The sequence below is a fragment of the Populus euphratica genome, unplaced genomic scaffold (genome assembly GCF_000495115.2).
Source record: "Populus euphratica unplaced genomic scaffold, PopEup_1.0 scaffold45.1, whole genome shotgun sequence".
NCBI classification, from domain to species: Eukaryota; Viridiplantae; Streptophyta; class Magnoliopsida; order Malpighiales; family Salicaceae; genus Populus; species Populus euphratica.
The window spans coordinates 491,631-503,690 of NW_011499886.1; the positions used below are offsets into that span (position 1 = coordinate 491,631).

A 12,060-nucleotide genomic window follows, 5' to 3' on the forward strand; every position below is an offset into this window, starting at 1 on the left:
CTTTTACCACAAATCTTACCTTGGATCGAATGTTATTTTTTTCAAGATTACCTTTCTTATTGGAATAGACCCAACTATAACCAATTACCTTCTTTTCTTAAGGAAGTTATATTAAATTTCAAGTCTAATTATTGTTAAGATATTTCATCTCTTATCCATTGCCTTTTTTTATTTTGTATTTTTTGTACTACTTCTTTGTAGATATAGAGGATTTCATCATCAATCATAAAACATCTAAAGGCTACCATATTACAATACTGAGTAAGTTTCTCGACAATCCTTTTTAGTTTACTTGTTGTAATGAATTCTTGTTGTTATGTGGTTACTAGAGTTATAACATCCTCTTCATGTAAACTTTCATCTAGATCTTTTTCTGCAGGAAAATTGATTGTTTGAATAATCTTTATAGGAATGAGTAATGTCTCAAACTCCACATGTTATGCATCACTTTGTTGTTTCTCATTCTTTTATGATTTCTTTTGTTGCAATATGCTAGACTCGTCAAAAGTGACATATCTACTCATCATCATTTTCTTTGATTCAGAACATTAAAGTCTATAACCTTTTATCATCCAATAAAACTCAAGAATATAGTTCTCTTGGCTCTAGAATTCAGCATAAACTCAATAACATGATAATATACGGAGCATCTAAATACATGTATTGATTCATAATCAGTAGTAATAGAGTTTAACCATACCTCCAAGAGAGTTCTTCCATGTAATGTTGTTAAAGGCAATTGATTGGAAATATAACAAGTATAGTTTAATGCCTCACCATAAAATGTTTTTCTTAGTCATGAATGTGGTAGTATAAGTTAAACTTTCTTCACCAATATGCAGTTCATGCGTTCTACGACTCTATTTTGTTAAAGTGTTTTATGAATAATGAAATATTACTTGATCTTTTTATTCTTAAAAACTTTGAAGAAAAAATTTAAAGTGTATCCACCACCATTGTCTGTTTGAAAAACCTTCCTTCTAATTTAAGTCTCCATCATTTTCTTATATTTCAAAAAGATATCAAGGACCTCATCTTTATATTTCATCATGTACAATCATACTCTTCACACTCTTCACGAGAAAGCATCAATAAAAGTAACAAGCCATTATTTACCTCCAATAGATTCATTATTTGAAGGTCCCATATACATTTGTGTGAAAATAGTTTAAAATCCATTTTGTGTTGTGTACAACGGTGCCGAACTTGATCCTTGTCTATTTTTCAAGAACACAATACCTACAGGACCCATGCTTCCTAGTTTTATGCTTTTTAATAGACCTTGTTTGATTAACCTTTGCAGAGCCTCTTCATTAACATGGCCTAAACACATGTGCTAAAGAATGGAATCATTTATTTCATCATCTTCTAAGCTCTCTAAGATGGCTGCTCTATTGGTGATTTTTCCTTAATGCTTACTTATTTTTAATAGTAACTCTATTTATCACATATCTTTGAGTCAAAATAAGGTACTAATCTTTCTTTTCTTTACTATACTTCTTTATAGTTAATCAAGCATCTCTAGAGAAATCACATTTCTATCATATCATTGAACATGAAGAACTCGATCATCCATTTGTCATTAACTTTATAAACTACCATCGTTTCACCACAAACTATAACATGTACAATAATAATATCGTGCGAATAATACTTTCACTAAGTTAGTATAAAAGGTTAGAGAGATCACTAATAGTCTCATTTAAAACCTAATCTCCTTAAATAGAGTTTCATATACCATATTCATTTATCATATTATCTTTCCAAATATGTAACCAATATTATTTATGTGAACAATATCATTGTTCAAAAATAACTTTAACTTGTTAGCTGTGCTGCGACTATTCTTGATAATTCTTCCATTGCATACTTAGTTATGAAGTCTTATTTTTTACTCTATCATAAATAATTTGAACATTTTGGGTATCTATAATATGATTTCTTTACACTTGGCAAGACTACCAATATTACCAATTCATTAGGATTTGTCTTTTATAATTTTTCACTTTACACCCTAATCCTCCACATTCCATATAATTAGGTGTATAGAATATCCTAATTTTGCCCTTTTCTCGAGGCTTCAAGTCATGCTAAACTCCTTTTAATAAGGCTGACTTATCACTTAACAATTCAACATATATATTGAGCTAACATGTGCAACCTTTTCTTTTTAATCACTATCACCTACCAAGATGATTACAATATGTTATATTTCCTAGGCAATTCATCTCATTATATTACCATCACCATTTTCAATCTATATATCAACAAATAGACCATATTGATGCATCCGAAACAATTAAATTATTGGAAAATAAGTATGAAATCAACCAAATCACATTTCAAATGGCTCTAATTTGATCAACAAAGTTTTGACCTAATGAATAGTTCATATTGATTTATATATTCGGTTACATATAGGATCAATTACACTCAATCTCTACATGCAATTGAGACTCAACTCGATTCATATAAAACTCGATGATTTATAACTCAATAGCATGACCATGTTGATATGATGATGATTGGTTACTTACATGAAATGATGACATGGTATTATATTCAAGAAGACTTTTGTAGGCAAATTTTTAGTAGCATCGTTTTAGCTGCAATTTGCATAAAATTTTCATGCTATTTTTGTTTTCAAAATGGTATGTCTAAAACACAATTGAGTTAACTTTAATTTTTTATAAAAATTAAACATATATAATTTTATCAAACAACTATGATAAAATGATTTTTTTTAAAAAAAGAAAAAACTCTCATATTATAACCACAACTAATTCAATTTTAAATCTCTTAAAATGATTTTATAAATGGACCTACGTGCATTTCTATATTTTTTTCTTGTAAAAGCATAAAAAATATTTTAAAATTGTTATATATTTATATTTTTTAACTAAATATGTTTTTTTATATTTATTTCTTATGTTGTGAATACTAATTATAGATAACATGATTATTGATTAGGTATTCTTACACCAGAGATTAAATTAATTCTAACTTAAATCTTAGTTAAACCGTGGGAAAATTAAGATTTAAGTTAGAATTCATTTAAATAAAAATGTTTGCCAATATGCAACAACTTCGCAAGTGCACTCCAAAAAGTTTGGAATAAAAAAAAGAAGAAGAAAAAGCTCCATTTATTTATTTTTATAATAGGAAGAGTACAGAGGAGCACATGACCGAAGAGACTTGGGTTTTAGACAGTATCAAAGAAAAGGAATCTAAGACATAAGATGAAACGAATAATATTGAACGGCAGAGAAGTAGGGTACAAATAGACAACTAGTGAGGCAAAATCACCTAATAATAAGCCGATTTAAATTAGATTTTCCTTTTCTCCAATGAGAAACCTCTAGCCTCATCCTCCTTTTACTTGCGCTTCCTCCTACTCCTGTCTGCCACCAAAACCTTTCCCTCTCTCTACCTCTGTATGAGCGTGAGAGAGAAGCAGCTAAGAGAGAAGCAGCTAAGCAGGCAAGCTACTGAGACTTGAAAAGAGAAAAGAAGAAAAAGAATACACGGAGCAGGTTCCTTTTATATAGGGTGCTTTGCTTTCTCTTTGACTGCCCTACTTTTGTCGGACTTCTTATATATAGCTAGAAAGATACATTTATTTTTTGTTTTTGTTTTTTTTTAATTAATGGTTATGTTTTATCATTTAGGCGATGCTGTTATTGAATATAGGGTCCTTTTATTTTGTTATTGGGTCACTGGAAACTTTGTTATTTCACATGAATACGAAATTGCAAATTGCGTCTCTTTTGGTCTCCTATTTTGAGGTGTTTTTACTGTTGTTGTTGGGATTGGAACCCTAGCTGTACATGTAATTTTGTGTTGTTTGGTTGGCATTTTGAATGTTTTTACTGAATTTGAAAGCTAAAAGTTCCATTCTTAGTTCTGAGAAACAAAGAGAAGCTCTTCTAAATTGTTGCCAAACACAAAAGGAGTAACTTATAACGTATGGAATAGAGCCCCATAAACAGATGTGTTAAAAAATGGTTAATTTTTCTTTTGCTAATTGCCTGTTGTCTTGATGTCCTGCATTGTTACCCTTATGCGGGCTTGGGATGGAAGTGTTAATCATTAAGGTTTTAGCAGGAGTGTCAACCACAAGTCGTGTGAAACTCTTCCTGTTGTTGAGTGAAACTTCTGGTGGTTTTCTGTTATGTCTTAGTGGTTTTGATACAAACATTTGTCATTAGGTTCCCAGCAAGGTTCTATGCTGATGACGTAGAAACCTATGACCAGTGATTGGTTTCACTGCAAACAATGGGTTTCTGATTATGTTTTTTTTTTCCTATTAAATCTGCACATGGCATCTGTTGCCTTATATATATATATATATCAGTTGGTCATTTGTTTTTTGGGAAAATACGAGCAAAACCCTGTCCATTGTGTACATTGTATGCAATAATTTGTTCAATTCACTTTGGATTTTATTATATATGGTAAACTAAACCTCAAAGCTTTATACTTTTTTCAGCTTGAAGAAGGGCAGGGATCGGGCGTAAACTAGCTGATAAGGTCTTTTCTATTGCTGAAATCTATTTAGATGGCAATTATGCCTTGTGGAAGCACATCAATTGCTCAATGGGGTATTCGCCCTCAGTTTATGATAAGATCCTATATGCCAAAAAGGACAATGAAAGCTCGAAATGGGTGAGCATATCTATTTAACCTCTCTCTCTCACACACAAATACATGTGCGCGCGTGCGCACACTAGATTATACATATATATCTGTCGGTCCCTTTGGGCCACCACAACTTGTTCCTAACTGCTTTGAACTAGCCATGCCAGATCATGCTTACTCTTGGATCAGCAAGAGCCCACTTTGTTTTACATAGACACATGGAGATAACTAAAAGTAGTAGTATTGAAATTTGCCAGTGGTCAGGCAATAATAGTAAGCTCTGTAGCAGGTCCTTGATTGCAGAAAGCAAATTCTGTTGACATGCTCTGTAGTGAGATTTTTACCTTTTTGGACTGACAAAGATCATGATCACTTCTTCACTTGAGGGCACTCGAGGATCCTGATAGTCTAATATCATGAATGGTTCTTCAAGTCCATAAGTCTTCTACAAAGGCAAACAGAATTCATGTCCGAATAAAGTGAATTTATCAGTGATTTTTTTTTTTAGAGTGCTGCTTTCAAAATGATCATGTAGACAATACGAGTATTTACCAAGACAAAAAGAAGGGCAGGACATGAAGGTCCTTTTACAAGTCGAGGAGGAAAGCACATGTTTACTATGAAGAATGGATCCCCTCACGTGGTTTTGTTTGTCCCTCTTCTGAAGCTGGAATCAAATGAATAACCGTATTCTGTTTGCTTATGAGATCAACCCTGATGTGTTTTTTTAAATGGACAATTTGACACAATTTGGTGCTCCTTGAGGGCCCTGGAGGTTAACATTTCTTTTATCTAAAGATGAAATTCGATGCTCTTTCACCTGGTATAGGTCCAAGCATTAGGTGCTTTTCTACTTGTAGGCAGCCATATAACTGAAAGCTGTATTAAGTTATTATCCTAGGATAGTACCTTTCAAAATTAGTTATATGGTGGTTGAAGGAGTTCAACTATTTTTTTTGGGCATTAGCATTGTATAACAACAGTTTATTATTATTGGTATCATAATTTTTGTGTCATGTGTTGCCACATGATTTATTAGCATTTTGTAGCATGACGTTTTCATCCGATCATGTGCTATAATGAGTTCTCATAATTATTTTGTACAGAGACGGATAATTGACTGTATTTAAAACCATCTTGCAGTATTAACACCATGATGAGCTACTTGGCGGCACCAAGCTCAAGCTTGTTCTCACGGAATTCCTTCCCTGTGTTATCTTATACAGGGACTTCTCAAACTTCAAATCAGCGTAGGGGAGCACGGTTTGTAGTGAGAGCGGATAGTGTGAGTCTAAACTATAGTTTTATTTTTTTCTCAATGATGACATTGGTGGCAGTATTGACTCTTTTTTTTTGCTTATTCGGTTCTTAAATGTTTGCTTGACTTAGAACTATAACATTTTTCTCATTTGCAGGATTACTATTCTGTTCTTGGAGTATCAAAAAATGCAAGTAAATCTGAAATTAAAAGCGGTATGTACATGGCACACCTACTATCCTTCGTTTATTGAAGCCTAATCCCATTTCAGCAATGACTTTTTTGTGTAGGAGGCCTAATGGCACTGAAAAGTAATGTTTTGCTTGCCCCATCTTCAGAACTTTATTAATATTGCCTCTGCCACTCTACTTATCTCATTTTATGTTCTTGAGCAATATGCTTGAATGGTTGTACCACATCCTAATACTCATGCCTGTTGATATCCAATAGAGGACAAAATTCATCCTGTCTATCTGGCAATTGACAGAATTACTATTCTGTGATTAATGTTGGTATGGTATATCTTAAGTGTACAAGTGTTAATCTGCTATGGCAATCTAAGACTGAGGATACAGTAGCCCAGGAAATTTTGTAGAATTTCATAAAATATTGCCTTTTTGGATCACATAATGTACACTGAAAAGTGCCCATCTTAATACTGCTGTGAGCTTCTTCATGAAGCCTTACATTACTGGAGGGAGTATTTGTGTATTTCAACGAAAGCTGTTAAAAGAGAGTATTAGATGCTATTAACATAAAATTCATGCCTGACTTCCAATCTATAGAACAGTAGAGCAGCAGGTTTGCTGTTGCTGCTTCAAATTGTCAAGTGGAGGGCTAATGCTATTGCTAGATTCTGATTTTAAGGATCTTTTAGGTGAATGGAGGAAGCTGGGGTCTTCAAATTGGTGTAAAAATCCAGCTCTTGTTGCTGATTCATTGTTACAAATCGAGAACTTGGGTTCATGAATTTTTGAACTGTGGCTGGAACTAGAAGAATTGGGGTTGTTCCAACAGGGGTTATTAGGTGGTTAATTTCTTAGAAAATAGTGTAGTGGGAGGTTGTGATTAAGCAAGAAATACTGCTCCATGCACTGAGCTTGTCATTTGTGCATGTTGATCGTTGCTCATTTGTCTCAATAAGGGCAGTGATAAGTGGGACAAGTACTTGAGATCAGTAGCTGTCCCACTTGAGATCAGTAGCCAGGCTTTTAACAAGGATTTTGGCTTTCCATGGGTAATATGTTTTTGGGTTTAAAGCATGCCTCAAAAGATGGTAAATAATTGTTTCTATGTACTGCCAGCCAATTGCAGGGTGGCAAGAATTATTTTTAAAAAAAATGATGAAATTGGCTGGAAATAGTTGGGAAACAAAGACAACTTTTAGGGATATAAGCCTGAAAATACAAGCAATCACATATAAGGTCCTGGTGGCGCAATCCTTGAATAACATATGTGTCAGTACTGCAATCTATGACCTAAAAAAATTGAACTGGCAAAGTACTCTCATCTTTGGAATTGATATGTTAATCTGAACAATAATAAAAAGAAAGCTCAACATTAACTAGAAAAGATTATGCCACAAACACCCAGTTTCAAATTTATGTTACGATGATCCAATACACGTAGTTGTTCTTCAAGTCTGATGTTTCAGCTTTCCTTCTTCTTTAAATACATTTTGGTGCTTTTTGGAGAACTTGGTAACCTTAATTACTGGCTGTGCACTGGAGGAACAAAAACTGCTCTTGCAACCTTATGTGTTTCATTTCCTTTCTCAAAGCCTTTATGTAGAGAACCATTAATGCCCGTTCCTGTTCATGTTGCCTATGAAATAAGTTTGCATTTGTGTTTTTGTGCTCACTGAATTTTTTGTGGTGGATTTATTGGTATCTTGATTGGGGTTGGTATGTTATACTGTTTTTCTGTCATGATTAGTGGTACTCCTATATCGATCATGAATAACCAAATGGGTTGACTTTGGTTTATCTTGAAAAATGTCTTGATCTGGATGAAGTAGGGAAATCAAGCACTGTAATGGACTGATTTTTTATCTACAGAATAAATAAATAAGAGATCTTGTTGAGTTGGAATATCTACTTCTGGAATTTCTGTGAAGGCTGGGTTTATCTACATTAATTGATAAGGTCACTTGTCTTGATAGGGCAATTCTTCAAGTTATTTCAGGAATGAACTTGTATGCTTGCCACAGATCAAATTTATTCAGTTTATTACTGCTTTTAGCATAGCTACCATTGTTCTTTTATAAAATAAGTTCTGACCTTTTTTATTCCTAATGCGTTTCAGCTTATCGGAAGCTTGCTAGGAGTTACCATCCAGATGTGAACAAGTAAGTTGCTTTTTTTTAACAACTTTGATTTATGTGAACTGTGTGTCATATGTTCTGCTTGTTAAGCTTTTGGACTAGTTCTGGGTGGTTTCCCTTTCCTTCTTTTAGAGACTGCCCCATATGTTTGTAATTTGTATGGTAATGTATGGTGATATGGACAAGCCTTCAGTGAAGGCATGAACAGACTTCTTGGATTGTGTGAGTTAACATGTGCTTAATTGTTAGGTCATGCCCGCTACATGATCAGGAGAAGCACTTTGTATTGGACTAATCAAAGCTATAAAATCCATTGATTTTAAGAAATTGGGTAAACGGTAATTTAATGTTCCAAGTCTCCTACTGGTCAAGCCATGTTTTAGAATTAGCACAAACACGCTTGAAAATTGGAGAAATCAATTGTGCTCTTCAGTGTAAAGTCAAGCGCCCTCGCCTGCATGAAGAGAGCTATAGCTTCCATCTTTCAGTTCCATTTAATACTGAGAAATGAGGGCAGCAAATGAATTTTTTGTCAACTTAGAACACTGGCAATCATTTGTTATGCTCCTTCCATTATTTTGTAGCTACTAATATAGAAAGCCCTCATCCATTTGAACCTTGAATGCCATCTTAAGGCAGCAGCTTTTTCTCTAATTTCCTATTTCATGTTGCCTTTTAAGTTCTCTCCTGATATGATGAGGTCAATATGGACAGTTATCAATGTGTTTTGATCTAGAATTTGTATGACTTTGGATAAAATTTGGTTACTGGCATTTCATATCAATTATGCGTGAGAACTCGAGGATTTTGACTTGGTGAGTGGTGATAGGAGCTGGCTCTGAAGTCCAATATCCTGCTTAGAGGATTTAAATATCAAAGATGGAGGTTAATTTCAAACTCTTAACATTCCATAAATTCTAAATAAAGGATCTTCACCATCAATGATCAATGTTGTTATCAAAGAATAGGAAGATAATGCTGTGTTCTATCCTAATTTAATACGGAAGCAACCAATTTTGGGGTCTCATAATTATTTATATTAAGTTTCATCTTCACGTAACAAATTTAATTTCCAGACTTGTTTGATAATATTGAATTTCTGTGCTGCAGAAAACCTGATGCAGAGCAGAAGTTTAAGGAAATTAGCAATGCATATGAGGTAAAAGCGCAGTTTTGTTGTCTATGATTTGAGTTGTGATTTTGTGTTCCATGTTCTTAAGTAGTTGATTTGATCATAAACTTGTCTTGCAGGTATTATCAGATGACGAAAAGCGATCTTTATATGACAGGTACGGAGAGGCTGGACTTAAAGGTGCTGGCATGGACATGGGAGTAAGTTTCTAATGAAAATTATGAAAAAGTCACTTGTTTTAAAGGACTTAAAGGTATTATCCCGTCCATATTTTTTGCCTCACCCACTATTTTCTCATAACAGGACTTCAGCAATCCTTTCGATTTGTTTGAGTCACTATTTGAGGGCATGGGGGGCATGGGTGGCATGGGAGGCAGAGCTTCCCGAAATAGAGCAGTTGATGGCCAGGATGAATATTACAATCTTGTCTTAACTTTTAAGGAAGCAGTTTTTGGGGTTGAAAAAGAAATTGAGATAACCCGACTAGAGAGCTGTGGGACTTGTGATGGTTCTGGTGCCAAACCTGGCACAAAGCCATCTAAATGTAGTACATGTGGCGGACAAGGCCAAGTTGTTTCATCAACAAGGACTCCTTTAGGTGTTTTCCAGCAGGTTATGACCTGCTCTTCATGTGGTGGGACCGGGGAAACATTTAGCCCTTGCAACACCTGTTCTGGGGATGGACGGGTAAGGCGGACAAAGCGTATCAGTTTGAAAGTTCCGGCTGGTGTGGACTCTGGTAGCCGTTTGAGGGTCCGATCTGAAGGTAATGCTGGAAGGAGAGGTGGATCACCTGGTGACCTCTTTGTCTCTATTGAAGTCATGCCAGACCGTGTGCTAAAACGTGATGACACCAACATCTTATACACGTGCAAGGTATCATACATAGATGCAATTTTGGGTACCACTATTAAGGTTCCAACAGTGGATGGCATGGTTGATTTGAAGATCCCAGCTGGAACTCAGCCAAACACAACTCTTGTAATGGCCAAGAAGGGAGTCCCTGTGCTAAGCAAAAGCAACATGAGGGGTGATCAGTTGGTCCGGGTACAAGTTGAAATTCCAAAAAGATTGAGCAGTGAAGAAAAAAAGCTTATCGAGGAGCTTGCAGACCTAAGCAAGGGCAAAACAGCAACCAGCAGAAGATAGTTGCCTAGACACTGTTCTCTATTCGCAACATGTTGCCTTTTTGTTGGTGCAAAATTTTGATAACAATGTTAGATGTTTGGGGAAGGGGGTGCAGTTCTCCATCATTTGAACTGTGAAAGGAGTAAACAGGTATTTGCAGTGGTAGGTAAAGTCATTGTGATAATCTTGTCCCATATAAATTATAGCTTCAAAATGAGCAGATAAAATAGGAGATGGAACATGTAGACTTCCTGTTATTCGATTTTTTTCCTCTGAATTTCCTTTTTTTTTTTTTTTTGTTGAACGGGTAGGTCACTTGCTTATTAATTATTCTTTGGGATAATAGCTAAAATATGTGCAACAACCTTACCTTTTGTGCTGATATTTTGAGCTGTGAGGTTTGAACAACCTCATGATAAGCCTTTCAAACAAGAAAAGAATTCACTTTTCTTCTTCTTTCCATTAGTTTTTTTACTGTAACTCGTTTAGCATTTGATAGATGGTACATATGGTCAGTCAATGCACGGATTACTGTCTGTCTAATCCCCTTTCGCCTTTGTTTTCTTGCGTGAAATGCAGGCAGGTAAGCTTTCTTGGCAGGTTATATTTGTTTTCATAACCTCCGGGCAACTCTAGAGGCATATCCACTCCTTTGTACTTTGGGATGCCTCCGCTGATATGGTAATACAAATATAGAGTTGCCATCGACATAGAAGTTTAGAAAAATTTAGGGACTTTTTTGGATCTATTTATAGGTTCCTCATATTTTTTTTAATAATTTAGTATTGAGTTGTAAACATATATGATGAAATATATATCTATTTTTTAATATATATATATATATATAAATAATAAAAATATATGTTTTGTTTTTAATTCAAATCTTACTAGTTTATATATTAATATTAAAGTCAATAATATTCATATGCATTAATGTTAAAATTAAAAATATCCTTGATGTTTGCTAATATTATAGTTAGGACTATTAATAATAAGATTGAGATTTATTTTGAATTCCTGATGTTAATATCATACTTTTTTGTTACATAATATTTATTAGTATTAGAGTTCAAAATATTTATACTTAAATGTTACTAACAACAACATTAAAAATATTATAAAAAGACTATAAAAAATAAAACAAAACAAATTTTTAATAATTTAAAATAAAAATAGTAATATAATTCATCTTAGATAAAATACTGAAATGATAATAATATTTATAAATTTATTCCTTAAATCAAAGGAGCTACAACAGAGGGTAATTACATCCTTAATCTTTTTTTTTTTAATATTTTTTATATTAGAATTTTAATATAATAACTTAACAAGTTTAATTTTTATTAACTATTAATTAATCCATTTTTTTTTAAATTATTGTTCCTATATCTCTTCCTTCTACAAAACTTCTATTCAATTTCTCAATTATTAATTAGTTAAGTAAGTTATTTTTTATTTTTTATATTTTAAGTGAGTTTTTTTATTTTTTTCATTTTAGTTTTATTCCTTAATAATTAATTATTAAAAATGTTAGAATTTATGATAATTTCTGGATTTATTAAATTAATATATGTATAAATA

General features: G+C 33.4%; 1 protein-coding gene across 3 annotated transcripts; it reads left to right on the top strand.

Moving 5' to 3' along the window:
• Positions 1 to 3,329: 3,329 nt before the first annotated feature.
• Positions 3,330 to 10,933, top strand: LOC105130303 (dnaJ homolog 1, mitochondrial-like). Of its 3 annotated transcripts, none has more exons than XM_011032748.1 (8): positions 3,330 to 3,549; positions 4,490 to 4,665; positions 5,782 to 5,923; positions 6,054 to 6,111; positions 8,201 to 8,243; positions 9,330 to 9,378; positions 9,471 to 9,551; positions 9,655 to 10,933. In XM_011032748.1, the coding sequence occupies exons 2-8, from the start codon at positions 4,559 to 4,561 to the stop codon at positions 10,498 to 10,500; spliced, it is 1,326 nt and encodes a 441-aa protein (XP_011031050.1). In that variant the 5' UTR covers positions 3,330 to 3,549; positions 4,490 to 4,558; the 3' UTR covers positions 10,501 to 10,933. The 3 variants fall into 3 exon arrangements, with proteins under 3 accessions (XP_011031050.1, XP_011031051.1, XP_011031052.1); XM_011032749.1 differs by having other exon boundaries at positions 3,330 to 3,533; XM_011032750.1 differs by having other exon boundaries at positions 3,330 to 3,462; positions 4,487 to 4,665.
• The last annotated feature ends 1,127 nt before the right edge of the window (positions 10,934 to 12,060 follow it).

Coding starts and splice junctions, on each gene's coding strand:
- LOC105130303 (XM_011032748.1), top strand. CDS start 4,559: ATGGCAATTATGCCTTGTGGAAGCACATCAATTGCTCAATGGGGTATT. Junction 4,666..5,781: donor ACAATGAAAGCTCGAAATGG/GTGAGCATATCT, acceptor ACCATCTTGCAG/TATTAACACCATGATGAGCT. Junction 9,379..9,470: donor AAATTAGCAATGCATATGAG/GTAAAAGCGCAG, acceptor CTTGTCTTGCAG/GTATTATCAGATGACGAAAA.